Here is a 24,457-nt window from a genome sequence, read left to right as displayed (position 1 = left end):
GCTTGGACTCTTTTTGCGCAATTCTGAATATGTTGGCCTTTCGAGCCTACACCTTCCTAGCCCCGGCATGGGCCTTGATAAAAGAATCCACGAGCATCTCGAAAGAATCCATTGAGTGCTCGAGTAAAAGTGAATACCGTGCCAGGGCTCCCTTTGTGAGGGTCTCCCCGAACTTTTTCAACAAGACTGACTCAATCTCGTGCGGAGCTAAGTCATTTCCTTTCAATGCCAATGTATAGGTGGTGATGTGCTCCTGAGGATCCGAGGTCCCATCATATTTTGGCACGTCTAGCATTTTGAATCACTTCGTGAACAACTCCGGTGTCGCGATTAGTTTCAACGGCAATTGGGTGTATTTCTTTGAGTCCGATCCTTTTAACACTGGCGGTGCGCCAAGGATTTGGTCCATTCGGGCATTTATTTTCCTCATAAACTGCATGAGTTTGGTTTTAAAGGGATCTTTCTTGTTATTGTTACCAGACCCGCTGTCGTCCACCCCCCCCCCCTCCCACACACACCTCTTCTATTTGCATTATTGGAAGCACCCGACAACACTTGCCTCAACTCTGTCATGACCTCATCTTGTCGCGAGAGATGGCCCATAATAGCCTTTTGTTGTTCCCTCAGGATTCTTACTGTTTTCGCAACGTGCTCGTCTTCATCATCATCAGGAGTTGCCTCCGAACGTGCCGTGGATATTGCCCGCCATGGACCGGCGTGGCTTCATCCCCTCATTGCGGGTATTGCTGATTGAATCTTCATGTTGAGACTGATTTCCTTGGGCCTCACCATTGTGCGTGATATTGACATCGTTATCTGCCCTTTTTTTTTTTTTTTTACAATTTTTCACTAAGAAACAAAGAATTAAACATGTTAGTAATAGCTGCAAGGACCAACTCAATTATGCAATTGTCTAAGCCTCACAGTGGGTCCCAAAATATTTACCCGTAAAATGGTATAGTTGAATTTGTAACGTGATTTATAGACAAGCGAATCGATTTGATCCTAAAATGATAAATAAATTAAATAAAATGCAAGACTTAGCATTGAAATTGAGATAAGGCAGCAAATTGGTTCCGGGAGCAGAGCTTCCGAAGGGAGTAATACAAATATCAATAGACAAGAAATAAAGTATTATTGAGTTCTTGAATAGTATGTAGCATAAATTTATCAGAAAATTCGTCCCCTTACAATGGCTGTTGAAATCATTATTTATAGTTGCACCTAGGGAACAAGGTACTAGGATCAAGCCCCTCTTAAATGACAATTATGGGGGTCATTAAAAAATGTGTAACGACAGGCTATGAATGCCAAAATTCTCTAACGGATTGTGTATTTAATACTGTAGAATATTCTTCATTGAATGTTATCGGGTGACAGGCATTCGTTTGTCTTCATTAGCAATATTCCTTTCGGGGGCTTCCCTTTGCCAACCGAAGTTGCTGCCCCTGTCTTGGTTTCCATCTGTCTCACTTTTCGTCTGTCTCCGGTTCCACATGTCGCTCTATTATACGAGTATTTAATATGGACCGAATTTACCCTATACAGTGTAACGGATGAGGCTGCTCCTCCCTTTACCAGAGGTTTCGTGTTCGAGCCCTGGGTATAGAAAAATCCTTGGTAAGGAGCACCTCTCCCTAAATGGGGCCGTACGCGGCGCGAATCCGGATATAGTCAGGCTCCAATATAGGTACCGGACATCGGGTGGAAAACCAAAAAAAAAAAGATATGTGAAGGACACAAAGCATTAGTCAAAATATTACTCCCTGAGTTCATTTTTTGTTGTCCACTTTTGACTTTACATTCTTCTTAAAAAAAAAAAATGAGGTATATATTTTACAAATTTACCCAAAATAATGATAGCATTTTAAAAAGTCTTGTAAATTTATTTGGGAAATAAGTAGTTAATGATAAGGGAAAATTAGAGGGAAAAGGGGGGGGGGGGGGGAGGGGGATGGTTTTTCTGTTGATTTGCTAAAATTGACAAATAAAAGTGAAATAAATTTTTATTATAGTAGACAAGTAAAAGTGACGTAGAAAGTATAATATAGCAACCTCTTCAATTTCTCAAGGAAAATTCGTGCTACAAAAGTTGAAACTAATAATCAGTTGAGGATAAACGGGGGTATTTATGAAATATTACAGCAAATTTATCCTTTGAAATCAATATAAGTAATACCTTAAACCATGAGAGAGAAAATTATTACAATTACTATCAGTCAGTAAAAATAGTGACGGCTGATGCTTAAGAGGAAAGTCAGAACTAAAACACAACTTTAGGGAACGCTAGGTAACAGATGAACATGCTAAACATGGAAGCAATTTAGACTTTTTTGATAGCTTAATTCAATATGATGTACTTTCTGTTTTGCTTTACCTTCCTTTGAAAATAATTGTTTAGATACTATGGGTGTGTTTGGTATTTTCTAATTTTTTTATTTTTGTTTGGCTTAAATGTTTTGGAAAACATTTTTCTCGTGAACTCAAAATGTTTTTCCTATTAAGAGAAGGAAAAATATTTTTTAAAACTCTTTCCAACTTTCCCCCATTCCCTATCACCACCAATCCCTATCACCCCACCCACCCACCACTATCCTACCCACCCCGACCCCACCCTAATAGTACTTTATTTTCATGTTATAAATAGTATTTTTTTTTATTTCAATAAATGAGTATTTTCTTTTCACGATAATTTTTATTTTTTTTTATTTTAACAAAAAAAAGTATTTTCTTTTCATGATATATGAAAAATATTTTCTTTCATTTCAACAAAAATGATGCAATAAAAAGTATTTTCTTTTATTGCAACAAAAAGAGTATTTTCATGTTGTAGAAATAGTACTTTCTTTTTCAACAAAAAAAAGTGAGTATTTTTTTAGTTATGGAGTACAAATTTCAACGTTGTTTTTGTATAAGAAAGTAAAGCAACACATTAGTTCCTTTGGGTTTGTGTGAATTTTTAGAAGAATAATTAAATTCTTGGAAGAAAATAGAGTCATGCAAATGTTGGGTATTTGGGTGGGTAGGGGGATGGGGGTAAGGAGAGTAGCATAAAAAAATATTTTCTAAAAAAGAAATTTTACTCTCTAACCAATCACTAGAAAATATTTTCTAAAAAAAAGTTTTCACTCACCAATCAAACAAGGGAAAATAAGTGATAAAACCACTTATTTTTCATGAAAATATTTTCCTTCGTACCAAACATACCCTACTAATCCTAAACAAATCAAGCTGTATAATAACTCTTCTAACATGAGTAGTTTATAATATTAAGATTTTTATAAAAAAAAAAAAAAAAAAAAAAAAACGTAACGAAAGTAAACCTATAAGGAAGTCTCTATAATTATCTCCTCTTTAACGTATAAGATCATAGGTGAAGTATCTAATATTATTATTTTATTAACAATTTCTAATTTAATTCTTTTTGTCCTTGCTTAAAATTTAGGGAAAAGGCATAAAAAAAAACCTTGAACTTGTTTCAAATTTGCTGTTATGTACCTATATTTTGCGAGTCTTATTAACCCCGAACTATTATAAAGTAAAATAAATATACCCTTGAGTGTACTCACTTTTTTGGAGGTATGTGAGAGCATAAAAACAATTCAAAAATTTATTAGTTTATACATGTGTCATTTTGTCTACTGAAAATAACCTCGGATAAAATCTACGTACACACTGGCCCCCTCCTACCTCATTTGTGGGACTACACTGGTTATGTTAATGTTGTACATATGTCATTTTAAATTGGAAATTTTATAGTTTCCCTTCGTTTACACGTTGTCGTAAACGAGTCCAGCAAGAGCTCCGGCAAACTCGTCGACGGAAAAAATAAGGTCCACTCAACATTTTTCAGCTTCCTTCACTTTCAGTTTCACCCCTCCATCTCCCTTTTACAGGAGGCTTTTGCATCTATACCAGATTTTGGTTTTGGGGTCACAATTGAACTTATATCCACTTTACAAAAAAAGTTTGCAAACGTACCCACTTTACGATCAACTTCAGACTTATCGGGTCTGAAGTTAAAAAAAAATTAGTTTGAAGTGAAAAAATTGCACTTCAAATGCATTTAAGGTCAAATAGGTCTGAAGTGCAACCAATGGTTTCATGCACTTAAGGCTAATAAGTTTGAAGTGAAAAATTGCACTTCAGATGCACTTAAGGCCAAAAGGTCTGAAGTGCAACAAAACGTTTTGCTACACTTAAGGCCAATAACTCTGAAGTGAAAGGTGCACTTAAGGCCAAAAGGTGAAGTGCAACAAACATTTTGCTACACTTAAGGCCAATAAGTCTGAAGTGAAAAATTACACTTCAGATGCACTTAAGGCCAAAAGGTCTGAAGTGCAACCAACATTTTTATGCACTTAAGGCCAAATAGGCCTGAAGTGCAAATTGCCCAAAAACAGAAATTTGTTATTCGAATTATAACAATCCAATTTACGATTTAATACCTAAATCTACTCCAAATGAGCTCAAATTTGAAACATAACCTCAATTTGTCAAAACAACAATAAATCTAATGAATCCATTTTGCAATTAAGAAAAAGAAGAAGAAGAAGAAACCCTAAGCAATAGCAAAAAATAAAGTGTCATAACAGCTCACCATTGTAAAACATCATAAACTACATTAAAATATGTTCACAACCATCATATAAAATCATTGTCACCCGAAGAAGAAGAAGAAGAAAACGAAGGAGGAGGAGATAGAGACCTGAAATTGTTTAAAAAGCGAGTACAAGTTAAAACTTTTTTAAAAGTGGCTATAGATTAAATTAGGGCGACCCCGTGCAATTTATACCTTTTATAGCAACAACAAAGATCCAACTAAAAGTATTAACTATTGAATCATAATGTGAAGCCCATGATCGTATGACAAAACTCTAGAACTAGAGAGTAAGCCGATGAAAGCAGAGAAGAAAAAAAAATGATTTAAGTGGTAAAATACAACGCGTGTATTTCACCACCCAACAAAGATTTCAATGGTGTAGTTATTCCACTTCATAATAGTTGTAACAGTAAATCCTTCAAGGGGGTTCCTATACCTTTTCCTTTAAAAAGGAGTAATACAAATACCCTGTATTTTACCACGTTTGATTCAAGAAAAGTAGAAAACCATGGAAGATAAGGAGAAATACTTTTCTTAAAGGAGGTATTTTCCTCCTCCATGCATATTACTTTCAACAACAACGATAATGATCTCACAAGTGGAGGTCTGGGGAGAGTAGGGTATACGCAACACCTTACTCCTGAGGTTGTTTTCATAGACCCTCGGTTCCATGCATATTACTTGAGTATAATATGAATCGAAAAGAAACTCAATTACTAATTTACTTCTATCTAATTCACAACGATTACATATCCTCGATTTTTACTTACCGTCCTCTTTCAGGGTCTTTTACTATCCTCTTCATCTCTCACCTTTAGTCTCAGACAAACACAGCATTAGTTCAACGGATATTAACAGGAAACAAAATCACACTATGATTTAAGAACATCAAAATTACTAAGATGTAACAGTCAGCAAAAAACAAAGGCATATTTTCCTTAAAGAAAAAAAGCATATTCTCACAATTGAGTTTACCAGTTAGTAGAAACAGTGTATTTCTGCAAACTATACAGCTGACACCAATGCAGCAGACTGCTGGCGTGCTATTTGATTGAATCAACGAATAGTCACTTTCGTAAAGCTTTTGCAGTTCTATATGGGTATCGTCCATGTTGCCTGTGCAAATCTGGAGTGAGCTATATATATATATATATATATATATATATATATATATATATATATAGACACATACACTGATCATGGTTTCGCCTGAACAGCTTTAGAGACATCGAGATGATTAAGACGGCAGGTTCCGAGAAGATATTCAGGAAGCTCCTCTGTTGTGTTGGCCTGTGAAGAAAGATATTTCAAGGAGATATCAGATAGTTGTTCCAATAAGACACTCAATGCTTGTCAACCTCATTGAAATTCAAGGCACTTGACAACATTGGCACTTTCCACAATTTAAAACCATATGCTTAAATGGAGAATGGGACATGAACATTACCTGGACAAGAAACGCCATTTCAATGACAAGATTGTTTAGATATCCAACAACAAGGCTTACAACGCCCCTTGCCACAGTAGAAGAGCCAACATCGATATCAAGCTGAAAGATCACAAATTTTTTTGAGAATCCGCTATGAGGAAAAAAAAATTTCCATGTTAAAAAAGATGTTTCACTGTGGAGGTATTTGAATGTCAATACAAGGAGTATTATTTCACCTATTATTCTAAAGATAGTTAAATTTTGACCTAAAACTTTGTAAAACCAACGCTTCAACATATAACAGCAATCCTCAAATTGCCACATGAATCAAACAGCAACTGAAAGCCCTCTCCGTCCCCAGTAATCTTTTATCCTTTGTCGCCAGTGTTATCAAAGGCGAAAAGCGCAAAAAAGCTCTAAGGCCCGTTGGGGCTTTAAGCGCAAATAAAGCGTGAGCTTTAATGAAAAAAGGCGCAATGGGAGGAAAAAGTAAAAATATGTATATGTAGTCCAAGACCAATAATTATAAGCATGAATAACAAATACATGGACAAAAAAAAGTTGAAGAAAAAATAACGATAAAGTGAAATATCAATTGTTCAGTGTCGCATTTTCAGGATTACACTCATTGGCAAGGAAAGTATGCCTTAGAGCCTTGATGCGACACCGAAGCGCCCGCAAAGCGAGGGGAAGCGCTCAACATGTTTTGAGCCTCGCTTTAGGGCTTAAGCACGCTTTAAGCGCGCCTTTGACAACATTGTTTGTCGCACCCAACAACTAAAAGGAAGATGAAAAAAAATAACCCAAAACCCATGAACTCATCCACATGAAATTAGTGCAACCGAAAAGTACTGATGACTACACACCTCTGCTGAGAAGTTCAAATCTTCAAAGAGGGTTAAATGGGTTGTTAGATGTCCCACATTGGTTCAAGACTCAAGCAAGGAGTATCTATGTTATTAACTTGGTAAAAGTATTCTACTTCTGCCGAGAGGAGATATTGAACTTCTGCCATAGTGGAAGTAGTTCATTCACACATCTTGGAAATGGCCATATTAACTGCACCAACTATTAGTAGCTAAACATGCAAACAAAATTAAAGCATCATCTCCTGTCAAAATACTCTTGAAATTTACCTCCAAGTAGTTCTTTCCCCGAAAATAATTAATTTCCAGCGCTTGACCTACAATGCATGCTTTCTTCCCAACACTCTGCTTGACTATCCATGGTCCCTGACAATAAATAAGAGTAAATATCAAGATTCCTGATCTTTAAAAGGATTGAAAAATTGTTAAAGTGCTATTAGCAGTGCTGATAAAAGCACATAGTCCAACCAAAAAGCAAGCAAGAAAGCACAAAAGAATTACAATGCAGGACTCTAGGATGACATGTATTCTGGGAAAATAACTTGAGCATGCAATATCCCTCTCTGGATGGATTTCTCCATTAAATTAAAATTTCTTCCGTTATGATTGTTTTTATTGTTGAAATATTACTTGAAGTTGTAAAATTGACCTCTGAGAAGTGAAAAGGTGCATGCCTGTCATTGGAACTGGAAGAGGCATTCAGTTTTCTTAAGATTGTGAGGGCAACTTGCTGCTGTGCAGTTAATAGCTGCAAGCTCGGAAGGTACAGGGCAAAAGTTCTACCACCAACCATTATCAAGAACATTGATATGGACCAGTGCAAATACAACATGATGGCATGCCCTAGCTTTTTGCTAATGCGTTGAGCAACTTAAATAAAAATAAGCATTATTATTAAACTTGTAAAAAAAAAAAAAAGAGTCTGCTCAATCTCAATTGTCAGAAAATAAACCTTGGATATGTATGGTATGAGCTTGAAACTTGAATTTCTATAAGCATCATCTCCTTTGACGAAACTCTCCAGCAAGGGTGCATTTTCTATAGGAGTGTCCATCATATAGTAGAGACCAAGACTGTATGTTGTTGAACCTGGTACCTGAATGTAAGAAAATTCAGCTAAATGACGGATTTCTCTGGAATTCTGAAGGAAAAAAGAAAAGGCATATAAAAGAAGCTAGAGAATACCTGTATATTCACAATGAAGAAAAATTCTGGACCACCCTTAGCTGCATATTTCTGCATATAAAAATTGGTAAGCAGCAGGTTTACAGACTACATGTGTATGTTAAGTGCCATTGTCTTCACAGAATAAGAGAAGCAACCTGAACAATGCCCCCTGGGCGACCACCAAGATCATCTTCTCGCTTGTCAGACTTCAGCCAATCTGCAGCAACCATTTTCATCAATGTGCCTTTTGCCTTGATCTGTAACAGGCACACAACCAGCAAATGACATCAAATAAGGACAAAGCACATAGCTTTGAAATATAATTGTGAACTAAACAAATTTGACATGAGTAGGACAAGAACCCCATAGTATCTCATGCACACTAGCGTAGAAGATAACTATCCAAGACGCCTGCAGGTTTTCTGGAGTGAAGTTTCCTTGCTGGTATGCCATTTTAGATATGTTTTAATACCTCATGGTATCACAAACAATGGGTTTGTTTAAAGCAATTTAACTAACACTTAGCTGCGGTACATGTTGAGTCCCACATCGGTGGGTGTGGGAGGCCATTTGTCTCCTTATATGGCCTTGGGCAATCCTCACCTCATGAGCTAGCTTTTGGGGTTAAGTTAGACCCAAGGTCCATTTTCTTTAACATGGTATCAGAGCCAAGCCCACCACAATTTATTGTTATCGATGTTGGGCCCCTATTTATGTTGTCCACACTCTAGTTTGCAGCCCTGGGCATGAGGGGGGTGTTGAGTCCCACATCGGTGGGTGTGGGAGGCCATTTGTCTCCATATATGGCCTTGGGCAATCCTCACCTCATGAGCTAACATTTGGGGTTAAGTCAGACCCAAGGTCCATTTTCTTTAACAGTACAGAAAGATATTCTGGCTTTTGCCGAGCGATGATCAGTAGGTTAGGTTAAAAAATTAAACATTATACTGCCGGAAAATCAAACCACAGAAATCAATTTTAAAGGGGAAGCTTTTCCAGTTCTCAAGATCAGTTGAGACAGATGAACCACACAAATTGAATCAGAACATGCTTATGAAATAACAAGACAGTTATAACAGAATCAACTATGAAATCCCACCTTCTTACGATCTTCTAGATAAGTCTCTCCCCGAATAAGAAAAGTTGACGGATCTGTTTGGGTCCAACTGCAAGGCAAATTACAAGTTGGATCTTTTGTAAGAGTGGACCCGTAGTAGCACAACAATGTACCTTCCTTCACCTTCTCATGCAAATCTACATAACCCCGCTTTTGAACTGCAGTTGAAAAGAATCTCAATCCTCGGAACTTCAACATTTCCATTAATTGAGTTTGTCAAAATAGCAACACACATCAAACTCACCAGCAAGATCATGCAACTTTTTCACAAAAACAGCAGCAGATGATAATCTGGCATGCCGCATGTCCTGAAAAAAAGAAAGAAGGAAAAAACACAAAGAAAGAGAAAGACATAAGGAAATACAAGAGAAAAGAAACATCTGGAAATGTACTGATCTGCAAAAAGATGATGGGTCAAGGCAAGTACGAGAAATAGGGGATAAGGTCCAAAATAGACTAGCACATTAGGGTTTAATGAAGGGAATCAATAAATACTCAGAGAGAAATGAAGCTTTTCTTCGGGAGATGGCGTGAGTTAGGGGGTAAGAAAATTAATTTAATGTATTAACATTGTCAGCAATACCTAAGATGTGGAAGTCATAAAAGACTGCATATTTGTTGGATTCAAGTCTATATGCATTGAAACCAGATAAAAGATATAATCCAGACCACATAAACATACATAAGGTGCCATTCAAGTAGAAGTTATTTGAAAGAAAGTTTCACATCTTTAATTACTTGTAACAATTGACAGGCATGCTTTTATAATAAAATTCATGCCTAGCCTCCTGCATTCCTGGAAAGCTACCGGCTCATATAGTAGCTTCCAAAGATAATAGCTTAAACAGGTAATACCTGAGAGTACGTTTCTGGACCAAAATCAGAAGGCCAGCCATTTTCTGATTCGTCATAATCAAGTGGTTCTGAGACATCAAAAAACTCATCTGATGCATCATTTAATCCCATCAAGCTTGCATGTTCAGAAGGTGAATTAACCATTTCTTCCTCCTCCATATCTGCCACATTCTTCCTACTTTCCAATCTGTTTTGTACTTCAACCTTAACTTCTTCAATTTGATGCAGTCTTTTGTTTCTCACCTGCTCCTCCAAGAAATATGAGGAAGAGCAATCTCCTAATTTTGCCCTAAAAAGCTCCCTTAATGCTACAAATGCAGCAGTAAATTACTAGTTGTGCCCCCATGAGCAGTCATAATGTGTAAATATGAATAAAATTTACTAATAAACGTGCATGAAACTAGATCTATGAAAACACACCAGCGAGTCTCTCTAGCATGTGGATTGTTATATATCTGGCTGAAGATGTTCGTAAGTAAGACTTCCAGAATCTCCAATCAATAGCAAGCATATGCTTGACTACTGACTGCTTCCTTTGATTCACAGGCGATATTACATATCCTCCACCTGCAACGATTAGCAAACTATATCCATCATGTGCAGCTTAACTAAAGGTAGTCTTGTGCAAAAAAAAGAAGGGCGGCAGAAGCATATGACTCATGTGATGTAACTATCAAATTATCAACCATGCACAATCTGCAGAAAATTAGGCATCCATGCACTATGAGAATTTCTCAGTTTTAGATCATCCATGATAAAATTGCATATACACAAGTTGTGAAAAAATCGAACTTTATACTCGGTCTACGTAGTAGGCATATATTACTTTTTAGGCAGGCACGAACATAGCCCTTCTGGCGTGGACACTTCTGATGAAACACTGAATGGTACAGAATAACTGCACGAGTAAACAGATAGGTCATACTCAGACCTAGCAGCTTTAAAAGCAGCCAAAGACCACTTAAACAAAGAAATTGGTACCATATGTTCCGTCATCCTCCCTTCTCCAATAGCGCCGCAAAAGAAGATCTCTTCTCTTCATACTCCTGCAATAACTCATGTCAATTATATACCCTTGACGAACTACAAACAGTTTGGAGAGTGAATATCATGTGCCAGACCAAGGTAGCCAATCCCGACGTAGAAGCTTGTGAACAATATCAGTGTGACCATCAAGGTGTTCAATGACACTGCCCTTGTAGTAACAGAAATCCCATCTGCAAATTAAAATACATAACAGTATAAGGATACACCGAATATATACTTTAAGTTTAAAATAACAAACAGGTGACAAATGTAACCCATTATTTCGTATTTCCAATCTCCCACAGATAAAGGCAATGAAAACTGCATTTAGATTAATTTTACAATATGTCATCTACTTGACATCTAAGCAGCCATATACCATGACAAATGGACTCACCTACGGGTGCGTAAACATTCTTTTTATAAGCATTCACATATAAACATTTTATTTATGCTAATCTTTCCATTTTTGTCCAATCAAAAAGCGTCAAATCTTGAATCAATATGATTCACAAAACTCACAATTCAATTCTCTAGTAAAATTCTGATTTAACTACTGCAGGAAAAAAACACTTTCATAGTGCTGAGAATTATATTTTTTTCTTTTGGATAAGGTAAGATTCATTGATGCGAGTCAGTGCAAAGCTGGGCATGAGTACATCCAAAAGAGACGTGTGGGCATTACATGCTGTGCAATAAACTAAGAAACTCGAGCATATTGTTGGGGTCTAAAACATTTTCCACAGCCATGTCGCACCAAAAAGTAAGCAAAAATATACATTTGAACTTAAGCTGAAGTAAAGTATCTTTTTGGTCTTAAAAAGTTCTATATGTGTTATTTCCTAGAAAGGCATATGTTTTCTGCTATTAACTTATTCAAGTCTTAGTTATACTCTATCCGTATAGAGATACTAATTTTACTAGCAGTGAAGTCTCTGCAACTGAAGCTTGTATAGAGAATTTAGTTAAAGACTTTGCAACTCACTCCGATCTTGAAGGACCAAGTGACATGAGTGTTTGAAAAATGGCCTCTGAAGTTCCATCGACTACACCAACAGCCATTATTGCAGGGTGATCATCCCACTGCACAAGTTCAGTAACATGAGCTTCTAAGTTTACTGCCATAGGAGCTGGAAACTATTAGGTTACCTTCCCTTGAGATTCCCTATCTTTAGCTTCCTTAAATAGGCGAAGACCTGCATGCCCAAGTGATTTAAGAACCATTGGAAAGGGAGTAACAAATGGAGAAGAGGCGACCATTTAGCAAAGAAAGCCAGAGAAATGAGCATCAAAATACCACAAGATAAAGCAAAGCATGTCTCCTTCCTCGCAGGAGAGCCAATTAGGAATTACAAGAATTTTAAAGAAAATGATCAAACACATTGCAACAGAAACTCTTGATGAGACCCTCAAGGACGAACTAAATCATCATAAGAGAAAATCATACATGGAATTCCAGCTTCTCAAACATATTAATCATTAGAACCTACCATTCTGACCACCAAAGATTGTCCAGGACGATGGTGCAACAACATCAGATGTCGTAGCATCTGCCACAGAGGAAGAACAGAGAGTCCAGTTAATGGAATTCAGACAATGAGACTTGCTGGAACTATTTAACCTGAGTGGCAAAAAGGAAAACGAAAAAAAAAAAAAAAATGGAGAAATCAGCAAGAAAAAAGCAACAGATATTAGTACAAAGAATAACTATCTCCAAGATCCTTGGCAAAGTAAGATATTGATACACCCAATCAATATACCTCAAAGACTGCGAGTCGCCCCTTGGACAATCAACTGCAGTTCCTTTATGCTACAATTATTCATTATCATCAGTTGCCAACAAAGGGAGACTTTAACGGCTCATATTTGGTATTTACTAGTTTATACCTGTAAAGCAGCTTCCTGAAGGGCCTGGATCCATCTTGCTGCTTCCTCAGGACTGTTTGCTCCTAACTATTGTCTTAAATTTTCTTTAGACACTCTTGGTCTCAAAAAATAAAAGCTAAAAGAGGGAGAAGTCTAATTTCCGCACCTTCAACTGATCACTATGATTTGAGGCACTGTATAGAGTGAATATGAAGACGACCTGGGAGAATGCAGAAGTAACAAAACCAGAAAGTCTTAATAAAGAAGTCAATGCAATTAATGAGAAAAGCCTAGTCTGAACAAACAATCTCTGCCATGTATCGGGACTGGGATAAAGATCTTACTTTTCTTTGAATGCTCTCTCTCCCATTGTCTGTCACCCTAATGCAGGAATTAATAACAGCACTTCTAACAGGATCCTACAGAAAAATCAACATGACATATTGCATTGAGTCCTGATAATATGGCAAATGAATAATTCCAAAGAAAGCTAGGACAGAAGAAATGGAAAAAATAAAATTTTCATCCACTTGAAGATGAACGTTGATACCTGACCATTCTAGAGAAAATTGAAGAGCAGTAAGCAAGTTATAATCCATAAAAAACCGAGTCCTCCACTTAAATACAACAAAACAATGAGGTAATCAACACTAAAGGATGAAGTATGGGAAGAGAGAACCGACTTACAAGAATATTAGTACGGACCAGCATAGAAACTTCTCCTTAGATCCTCTTTCTTTTATTAAGAAGTAAAATGTAGCTACTTGTGATGTTTAGCATTCTTTAGATGAGAAAAAATAACAAGATATTCGAGAAACAATGATTTTTATGCAAAACTTGAAGAATAAGTATTAAAATATGTAATGATGGGCATGCTACCGAAAACATTAAGTCGTTAGAATTTGTGAGGACTGTGGAGACATTTTAGAATCAGCTGGAGGTTTAAACTTCAAAGTGAAAAGTCATTATCGACATCCTTGCTATAAGTCTTCTCTAATTTCACAGAATTCTTCTGGAATCAAATTAATAATTGTGTGTTTTTAGTTAAACGAACAAAGCGATTAGCATTTAATCTTCCATAGTCGAAGGAAAATGACCGGCTGGAAAAAGTACATATAAAAAGAGCGCAAGAAGATTTTGATCAAGAGAAACCTATGACATGTTACATGTCCATCGTGCAAGGCCTGCCGAGGTCACAAGTAGTTGAAGAGACTCCAAAGGAATTTTCTATGGAACAGAAAGGAGGTGATATGAATTTGCTTCGAATGGACTTGAAGACAGTGACATCTTTGAAAAACTTGGAGGGATCGAGGTGAACGTTTTAGGTGACATAAGAAAGCTTTACAGGGAAAGTGGTTATGGAGATTTGGCAATGAGGATAAAGCCCTATGGAGGACAATGGTAGAACATATATATGTCACCAAAGAAGGGGTTAGAGATTAGAGGTCGCTATGATACCGTATGGTTGCAGATTGTGGAGGAAGATAATGAAAGGATGGGAGGAGTTCAGTGGTACATAAAATTCAAAAACGCACATGGGAACAGAGCTATAAGAAGCATATGTGGTACAAAGATGAAAGTCTGATTAGGTGCTTACATTTTGAGTCAGAAGACAAAACTTGCAGAATTGGGAGATTGATGAACACCAAAACTTGATGGAGCCACTCCATAGGCAAAACATCCACCGATGAAGCAGGATGTCTGGAAATGGTGCAGAGAGGGCAGCCCGGTACACAAAGCATCCCGCGTTCACGTAGGGTCGGGGAAAGGGACACGCCCCATGGGATGCGATGTAGCAACCTACCCTGACATAAGCGACAGTGGCTGATTCCACGGCTCGAACCCGTGACCTATAGGTTACACGGAGACAAGTTTACTGTTGCTCTAAAGCTCCCCTTCGGAAATGGTGCAGGGAGAGGAGTATTTTCTCAGTGAAGTGTTTCTACAATAGGCTATTAAAGAGAGAGGAGCGGAGTTCCGGTATTGACCTTGAGAATGGCCATCACTTCTCCAAGGAGCGGAATGATTACCGGTGTTTCGATGAGTCCATATCCATACCTGAATGTTGCCAGGTTCTGTTTACTTGTCAAACATTCTTGAAATAGTCAACCATAATCCGCACTGGTTTTGACACCCTCCTAAGCGGACGAGAAGAAAGGATTTCTCGGATCAGATGGTGCTAAAAGTGCAAACTATGGGGAGAGGATTGGAATCACTTACTGGTACACTGCCATTTATCGAGTCAGTTATGGTGGACAATGCTGAACTTATTTGGCAAACAATTGTTAATGCCAGTTATAATGAAGGATGTCATGTTCAGCTGGCATTCAGACATAGGAAACGAAGGCGCTAAGTATGGGATATAGCATCCCTGGCACTAATTATGTGGTTCTATGGACAAAGAGAGAAATATGGTAACTTTTGAAAGGTTGGAAACTACCTTCTTATACTAGCACTTTTTTCCTACATATTAATTTTAAGTTACTACTATATCAAAAAGAAAATCACCCTTGTGAACTCGGCGTTACATGCATATAGGGGCGGATGTTGAGTTGAAGGTATCGATTCGGCAGAACCCACTAGCTTTGGACTACTATTTTTCTTTAAAAATTTATTTAATATGTACAAATTATTAACTTAGAAGGTAGTTACTCAAAAGGGCTAAAATACAGAACCGAGGATCCGCCTCGGCATGCATATAAATAAATGTTTGTGGGTGTGTATTAATTAATATTAATTCCGAACACATTGTCACAAAGAATTGGGTGCAGTGTTACTTGCCTCTGATGGTTAATATCAGCACAAAGAAATAACATAACACACAGGCAAATCAGATTAGAAGTTGGCAAGAACTTTATATCAATTAAACTTCAGCCAAAAAATCTAGAACCCAGAAATTTGGCCCATTTTGCCCAAATAGTTTATCAAGAATTAGCACTATGCCAACAACAGAGAGAGAGAGAGAGAGTGATGAACCTCGTTGTTTGAAACAGGGTCTGATTTATAGCTCTTGAGAAGGTTATCGTATAGAACAAAGTAGAGTTTTCTAGAATACTGAAGTCCAAACCGATTGGAGCGAACCAGATATAACCACCCTTCCATTCTACATGCATCCTTCTCCGATACCCCCATTTGAATAACACAGTTCCACTTCAATTTTTCGGCTTATGCAACAAATTCTTCAAACAAGAACCGATGTTACAATTGTGGTTATTAAACTAAAAGAAGATTTTCTGTCTATCTCTGAAACTCAAAGAAAGTTTCAGAGGTTCAATGCGGTAAGTAGTACTCCAGTAGTCTTTATTACTATGTCTTATGTAATGATTGCTTTGGCGGTATGGGCTCTCTCTCTCTCTCAATTTCTGGAAGTATTAACAACTCTTTTTTGCGAAAAGGTTTAAAAGGCAACTGTATTTGCGCAAAGTTTGGCACCGGAAATTATTTGAATTGTGATTTCACTCTTTTACCCTTTAGTTGCTATTGGGTTGGGTTAGTCGTAAGTAAAGAATCCCTTTATAGTATTAATTTAAAGTATTGCATTTGAAGTTTTCAGTTATAACTTTTGAGAGAGAAGGGAACAAAAAAGATTCAGGCAAACAAATCAAATACAGTATATTATTAGTGACGAGGGAACTATAAGTGCTAACTAAGACGTACATTATATGCCTGCCTTTTATAGTTTATTATGACGGTTGAAGTCGAAATACATGCATTAAGAAATACCAGTTTAATTAAACATGTGATGTGATTATGGAAATTGTAATATGTCTTGAGTTCTAATTCCAATGAAATTATCTTGATTATTGTTATGCTGCAATATTTCAAAAACGTATAATGCAATGCTTTAATTACTCCTTAAATTGTCAATCTTGTGTGCTATAGAACATCTTCTTTGTCTAAAGATTCAATATTAACGTTCAGGCTTTTGCTATTTCAAATATATTTTAAAAACACAAGTCAGTATCCATTACTACAAAATACAAATTAGTGCACACAGTACAATCCTAATAATAGTCACAAATTTCTTAATGTGGATGAGTCCCAGTGTCCCCGACTCCTAATGATACTGTTAAATATTCTTTCTTTTGAAGAAAGGTGAATGACCATCATATTGAATGGATCTCTAGCAAAATGTAAAAGGTGAAATAATCTTATTTTATCTCCATGTGCACAAAGAGAGGCCATTTATACACAGCATACGAACCCATGACATTTGATCCCCTAACCAAATTACACATTTTCAAGATAATGCCACGAATACACGTTCAGACTGTCCCCTCCAAAAAATAAAGACAAAAAAGTCAAAGAAAAAGGAAAATACAACTGTGGAACTGGATATGTCTTTGTCCTTCAATTAACTTGTCGTCGTTTCAAGATGTGGACCGCTTGCAAACTTAGCTAGTACGCATGCATGTACGGCGGCGAATCCAAAAATTTCATTTAGATGTGCAAATTTGAAATAAGTAAAAAAAATCTTCGATAAAAAGTGTTCAATATATCTTATATACCATTAAAATCTAATAATTCACCTATATATACAGTGTAATTTTTTGACGAATGGTGGTCAGTTAACCACCCTTAGGGATATGTACTTTTTATCTGAAAAACGGATAGAGTTAAATTTGTACTTAGTTCTAAGGATATGTGGTATAACTCGACACAAATCGTATGGATAAATAAGAATATCTCATATTTGACTGTGAGGATGAAAGATATGAAGCTAGAAAGGATAGTTCTTCAATATGAAATGTGTGATATCTCAGTTACCATGTCTGTCCCAAAAAAACATCCCCGATTACAGAAATATCACCGTCCTTTTTATAGTGGGAGATCTTACTTTTGATATAATAAAAAATACATAATGAAAAACCCATGGTAAATCAGTTTTTCTATAACTCCTGCCAGGATTCTTTCCTCTAATGCGGTTGCAACGGCTCTTGTCTATGAGCTCGATATTGACTCGAGCTTGATATCGACTCGAGCTCTTGATCTTGTCTCGAGTTCGATTAAGATTCGGAACCTTGTATTGATTCGGGATCAGTGTTGGTCGATCTCCGCCTTATAACTTCACTTCGCATCATAGTTTGATTTGGATTCGAGCTCGATATTGATCGGTCCTTAGGGCTCGAAGCTTGATGACCTGACTTCGGACCTCAACCTGATATTATGAAGACTCTCTTCGATCTAATATATTACCATTTCGAGCAGTTCGTACGAAGGTTGAAAACGGTTTTGACCGTATACAGATAGTCCTCACGTTTCTCACGAAGGATGTGGCAAGAAACGATATGATTTACCAACTGCTCGATCAGATATACGCTGACGTTTGCATCGAGCCCGACAATGACGTACGTGGTAGTTATCCCATAGGTTCAGTTTATCAAGGCATTTAATTCGTGTCAGGCGGTGGTCGGCCACTGCTGATATTGAACCGTCGCTGCTAGTAAATAATCCCTCTTTTCACTATTTTTTTCTTTCAGATCTCCAAATCTCCTAAGTTCCTTTTCGCATCTTCTGAGTTTTTCCGTCTGCAAATCTGTGATTTTTACTGCAAATTCCTTCTTAAAACGTCAAATACTGTCGTTCTTAGTTCACTGAATTTTAGATGGCAAAAACGTCTAAAACTGTTCCGCAAAAAGAGACCGATTCTTCATTTCAACCTGTCGGTGGCGAGGATATGGAGGAGCCCCGCCATGAGGAATTCGTTCTTGTAGGGTGTTCGACTGTAGGTGATTTTAAAATTGAAAAGCCTTTTTCGGTACCGGGTCGGTGTGAGCCGATGTCGAGGTACCAGTGTTCAATTACCGAGAAAGTTTTTGAGTAAGTCATACAAGAATGCAACTGGGATAATAAACTCATAGTAATCCCATCGCCTGATGAATCAATTATTACCCACGTCGAAGGGTTCTTAAGTGTTTATACTTATCCTTTCACATTGGGTCCTCTAGACCCCGTTATCGTTGGCTTTTGTAAGAGGTACGATGTGACCCTCGGCCAGATCCACCCTTCCTTTTGGAGGATAGTGATTCTTTTTCGATTTTTTTCGAGTAAGATCGAGGGACGTATCTTCACCCTCGATCATCTTATGCGCCTTTATAGACCCCGACTTTGTTGAGGAGGGTTGATCAAGCTTGCTCGCCGAGCAACCAAAGCGTCGTTCTCGAGCATAGATGAGACTCGGGATGGGTCGTTTTGTTCGAATCAAAACCTCGGACCTTATCTCTGCCGTTGACTTTCCATTTCGCGAGAAATGGAATATGAGCCGTGAGTAAACCTTTCTCTTTGCCCCATTTTGATTTTGTGATTGCCTTTCATTTTGTTGATCCGCTTTTCTTTTCTTATCACAGTAGTAGCTCAGATGCCGGAACCGATTCCGGATCTCAAACAATGGGTCGAAGGTCAGGTGCTGCAGAGACCGTACTCCGAGCGTGCTTGGGTCGAATTATCAAAGGGTCGATGAGAGGCTCATAGTCATGGTAAATCTCTTTATCGATTTGTCTGGTAAATATCCCTTTTTCCCCTTTGTAGGAATCGAGAAAGATGTAGTCATGAGGCCCCCATCTAGTGGTGAAGAAGTTCCTTCCCTGAAGCAGGTAAAAGAAAGGAAGAGAAAAGACGTACCGAGCTCCCCGAGCTCGGAAAAGAAGAAACCGGCTAAGAGATCTCGAAAGCCGAAGGGGGGCTTTAGTGTTATGTCTTCGGAAGTGGTCCGCCATTTAAGGGACAAGCCCGAAGAAGGAGAGGAGAATTTAGCCTGTGTACGAGATAATGTTGTGATTCAACAGTCTTCCAATTTGGCGGAAGCAAATCAGGGAACCCTGGCCATAATCCCAGAACAAGAAGAAGCCGAGATTATCCTATCTCGAGCTAAGATGATTGAAGGGGATACCGAGCGTGGGTCTTCTCGGGCAGTAGAAGATATTTTAAGGGATGAGTTCGGAATAGTTGATATTAGCGGATCCCCTCAGATTTCAGATGCCATGATTCGAGAGGCCAGCATGTTGGAGGATCGATCCTATGAGGGCATTCAGGAGTCGGCCGATATCCATAGTTTTCTGGAGGGGCTTGAGTCAGGTGCCTCGGAGGAGGTTACCAGTTTTGGTGGAATGCCGGTACCCAAAAAAGCATCATGATCGGGTTCTACCGAGCCTTCATCGGTTCACAAACTGGTGGACCGATTCCCAGTCCCGAGTGTCGATCCCGACCGTAGGCGGAAGATAGTGCTCTCCATACCTGAGGATACCCAAATTTTTTCTCCCCCTATGAGGATTGCCAGTTACCTTCGGTCCTTGGTGACCGAAGAAGATCAATCAGTGATGAATGCGGTGGGGCCTGCATGTCTCTTCAACGAGGCCCAACATGCTTTGAATTGGGTAACTCTGATGGCGTTTTTGCCGCTTCTTTTACACTTAGAATTGTAGGTAATTCTAATGTTTCTCCTTCTGTTTGTAGGCTTCGGTGTTGCATCACGAGGCATTTCTTCGAATTCGGGAGGAGCATGATGCCGAGGTTCGGAGCCTCACTGAGAAGAGTGACTCATACAAGCTCCTTAGTGAAATATTTCGAGCAGATTTGACAGCAGCTCGGGAAGAGCACGAGGAGATGGCTGATCAGGTATTCTGAATGTTCCATGATAGTGAAGATGAAAAAGAGATAACCACTAACGATCCGATTCTGCAGGTTTGGCAAAGGATCGAGCATATTGGACGGCTTAACTCACAGGTAGATGTGCTAGTGGTCGAGGCAGAAGAATTTAAAAAGAGTATGGATATCCTTGCCTCGAAAAAGGAAGCCGTTCAAGCTCAGTTGGAGCTGTCTGATGCCCAACTTTGATCTGCGAAAGAAAATGCTTCGGGGTTGATCGAGAAGATGAAAGAGCTTCAATATCGGTTGGATTTGGCCACTTCAGATAAAGCAGGTTTGGCTAATGATCGTGAAGTGGCCATATCTGAGGTAATCGAGGCCAATAAAAGAGCTGATGCTAAAGTGGCTCAGTTCAGGATCGATGTTGAGGTTAACCAAGCCAAAGCTAAGAGCATGGTCGAACATGAAAAATGGCAAGCTCGGAGAGAAGCTCTAGAGGAGGTCAGAGCTCAGGGCTTCAATGTTGGGGCTGAGATTGAAGTCACCAGGGCGGAGGAGAACAAAGCTCGAAGGTTGGCCTTTCCTGAGGAGGACTCCGATGACTCGGGTGAGTCAGAAGATGAGTAAGATGCCGAGAACATGAACTCCAATGAAGATTGAGCCATTTAGGGCCTTAGGTAGTTGTTGTGTTCTTTTGATACCGCTTTCGGTCTTTGTATAAAGAACTTCCTTTTGGCTGAGTTGCCTTTGTACAAAAATTTGTAAATATAAATCTTTCTTCCTTTTGAAGCAAAATAGCCTTTTAAGCTAAATAGATAGTTTGAATTTTAATCATTGTTGACTTCGGGCTTTGTGGGTAGTCCCATTTTGCTTTATCGGGCTCGAACAACCTTCAGCCTTAAATAGTCGAGTGTTCGTTTGAACTCGAAATAATGAGTAACTTACTCGAAGTAATGTAGCAAGTAGGTATTGATTGGCCGAGTGGGTGATTCACCCTAACTCGAAATAAAAGTAGCTCGTAGGCTTAGTAGTCGAGTAAATGATTCGAACTTGAAATAATGTAGCTCGTAGGCATAATGGTCGAGTGAGTGCTTTCTCGAACTCGAAATAAAAGCAGCCCGTAGGCTTAGTAGTCGAGTGAATGATTCGAACTAGAAGTAATGTAGCCCGTAGGCGTAATGGTCGAGTGAGTGCTTGCTCGAACTCGAAATAAAGTAGCCCGTAGGCTTAGTAGTTGAGTGAATGATTCAAACTCGAAGTAATGTAGCCCATAGGCATAATAGTCTAGTGAGTACTTGATCGAACTCGAAATAAAAGTAGCCTATAGGCTTAGTGATCGAGTGAATGTTTCGAACTCGAAGTAATGTAGCTCGTAGGCGTAATAGTCAAGTGAGTGCTTGCTCGAACTCGAAATAAAAGTAGCATGTAGGCTTAGTGGTCGAGTGAATGTTTCGAACTCGGAGTAATGTAGCCCGTAGGCGTAATAGTCGAGTGAGTGCTTGCTCGAACTCGAAAATAAAAATAGCCCGTCGGCTTAGTAGTCGAGTGAATGTTTCGAACTCAAAGTAATGTAGCTCGTAGGCGTAATAGTAGAGTGAGTGCTTGCTCGAACTCGAAAATAAAAATAGCCCGTAGGCTTAGTAGATAGTCCCCGAGTGAGAATGGTTGCTCGAACTCGAGTCGGGGTAGCCCTTAGGCTTTATATAATAGATCTCGAAAATAGAGGATTTTTTCTTGGATATAAGATATCGGTAAAGAAGAATTTTACTTTGTAAGTCATTATACATGTGTTCATGTTTTGTGTCAGGGCTTGGGCTAACTACATGGGCATGGCTCGTTTGACCATTTGGCCCTTACATTTTTTCCTGTCGAGACATTGTTGCCATGAAATAACGAAGTAACTTGCTTTACACCGAACTTGATAATCATCGCAGATATGTTCAATGACAATGCCCCCCAGTATTCGAGGTTGATTGTAAGGAGTCCTCGGATACTGTTGAATTGTTCTAAATTAGCACGATCAATGGTTGCCTCGTTATAAAACCTTTCCGAAAAACCCATTTGGGATAAAAACCATGCTCACTGGCCTAAAGGCTTCGAGTTGAATAATCAGTCCATCTTTGGTCGAACACTTGCAAGGGTTAGTTTCGAAATATGATTGAACAGGGGGGTATAAAAAGGCCTTGGATACTTAGCAGTAGTATCATTTTAGGCATTACACGTTCCAATTGCTTGGTAGTTGATTGTCATTTTATTAGACCGAGCTTGTAGGATTTCCGCTATATGGTCGGTATCGGTCTCTAGTCGACCTTTGGTTGGTAGTTCTTTTAGTAACAGACCTAGAAACCAACTGGTCGTCTTCGACTCTTATTTTGGATTGATTTCGATTGTGCACATCGGCCCAAGTAATAGCTGGGTACTCGATCAGATTATGCTTCAGCTGCCGTGAAGCCATTGAGCTTCGTTCGTTTAGACCTTGATTGAAAGCTTGAACAGCCCAATCGTCTGTGACTGGTGGCAGATCCATTCGTTCCATTTAAAAACGAGATACGAACTCCCTTAGCATCTCGTTATCCTTTTGTATTACCTTGAACAGGTCCGACTTTCTGGTCTCGACCTTTATGGCCCCGGCATGCGCTTTTACGAAGCAATCTACAAGCATAGCAAAAGAATCAATAGAGTTAGATAGCAAATTATGATACCATATCATTGCCCCCTTTGACAGGGTTTCACCAAAAATTTTCAATAATACAGATTCGATCTTATCATCTTCTAGATCGTTTCCTTTAATGACACATGTCTAAGAGGTGACATGTTTGTTGGGGTCGGTCGTCCCATTATACTTAGGAATTTCGGGCATGCGAAACTTCTTTGGGATTGGTTTAGGGGCCGCGCTCGGGGGGAAAGGCTTCTGTACGAATTCTTTTGGAATCTAAGCCTTTCAATATCGGGGGTGCCCCTAGGATTTGATCAACCCTGGAGTTGTATGCTTCCACCTTTTTGTTGTTTTCTTCGATCCGTTTTGTCAGTTCTTCGAACATCTTAACAACTCCGGGATTAGTCCCCGATTCTTGCTCATTTGTCCTTGCTACAACTGGCTCTGTTCTGCGGGTGATCTCTCGGGGTGGAGTGGGCTCCGGTCTTCTTGGTACCTGTGTTTGACTCTGCAACTGAGCTATCGCTACCTGTTGAGCTTGCAATATTTCGAAAATCATACGCAAGCTGTTTTCCTCAATATTATGGGTGTCTCGAGGTGCAGATCGAGTGCCGCCATGAATGCTATTTTCAGGTTCAGAATGTAGGTTCGCCTCAATGGCCACATGTGAATTGATGTCCATCAGTACTTCGATTCGAGCTCCAACGGCGTTGACAAGCGGTCTTTCGGTACTGGGTGTCAAGTTGTTGTTCCCATCTTGAAGACCAGCTTCGTTGTCGCTAGGTAAGGCCATTTGATTGATAGTTAATCGTTGCTAATCCGAAATCCAAGATACTTTCGGAAACAAGCGCAAAACGGTGTGTTTTTGCAGATTCGTATCAAATAACCACTGTTATCGTTAGCCCCACGGTGGGAGCCAAACTGTTTACTCGAAAAACGGATAAAGTTAAATTTGTACGTAGTTCTAAGAATATGTGGTATAACTCGACACAAATCGTATGGATAAATAAGAATATCTCACATTTGACTGTGAGGATGAAAGATATGAAGCTGAAAAGGATAGTTCTTCAATATGAAATGTGTAATATCTCAATTACCATGTCTGTCCCAAAAAAAACATCCCCGATTACAGAAATATCACCGTCTCTTTTATAGTGGAGGATCTTACTTTTGATATAATATAAAATACATAATGGGAAACCCATGATAAATCAGCTTTTCCATAACTCCTGTCAGGATCCTCTCCTCTAGTGCGGTTGCAACGGCTCTTATTTATGAGCTCGATATT

At 38.7% G+C, this 24,457-nt stretch overlaps 1 protein-coding gene across 3 annotated transcripts; it reads right to left on the bottom strand.

Moving 5' to 3' along the window:
- Positions 1-5,517: 5,517 nt before the first annotated feature.
- On the bottom strand, positions 5,518-16,223 carry LOC107828002 (protein ENHANCED DISEASE RESISTANCE 2). Of its 3 annotated transcripts, none has more exons than XM_075244532.1 (21): positions 15,906-16,223; positions 13,274-13,348; positions 13,096-13,149; positions 12,951-13,016; positions 12,824-12,873; positions 12,554-12,684; positions 12,213-12,259; positions 12,049-12,146; positions 11,159-11,254; positions 11,019-11,083; positions 10,864-10,935; positions 10,458-10,604; positions 10,038-10,345; positions 9,427-9,490; positions 9,165-9,340; positions 8,221-8,322; positions 8,084-8,134; positions 7,851-7,994; positions 7,169-7,264; positions 6,051-6,152; positions 5,518-5,893 (listed from the first exon to the last, which is right to left on the bottom strand). In XM_075244532.1, the coding sequence occupies exons 1-21, from the start codon at positions 16,059-16,061 to the stop codon at positions 5,801-5,803; spliced, it is 2,193 nt and encodes a 730-aa protein (XP_075100633.1). In that variant the 5' UTR covers positions 16,062-16,223; the 3' UTR covers positions 5,518-5,800. The 3 variants fall into 3 exon arrangements, 1 of the variants encoding a protein (XP_075100633.1); XR_012705224.1 differs by lacking the exon at positions 5,518-5,893 and adding an exon at positions 6,899-7,091; XR_012705225.1 differs by lacking the exon at positions 5,518-5,893 and adding an exon at positions 6,899-7,040.
- Between the last annotated feature and the right edge of the window lie 8,234 nt (positions 16,224-24,457).

Source organism: Nicotiana tabacum, chromosome 22 (assembly GCF_000715075.1).
Source record: "Nicotiana tabacum cultivar K326 chromosome 22, ASM71507v2, whole genome shotgun sequence".
Lineage (NCBI taxonomy): Eukaryota > Viridiplantae > Streptophyta > Magnoliopsida > Solanales > Solanaceae > Nicotiana > Nicotiana tabacum.
Note: the sequence above shows the minus strand (reverse complement) of the source record. Positions and strands in the feature narration are given on the sequence as shown.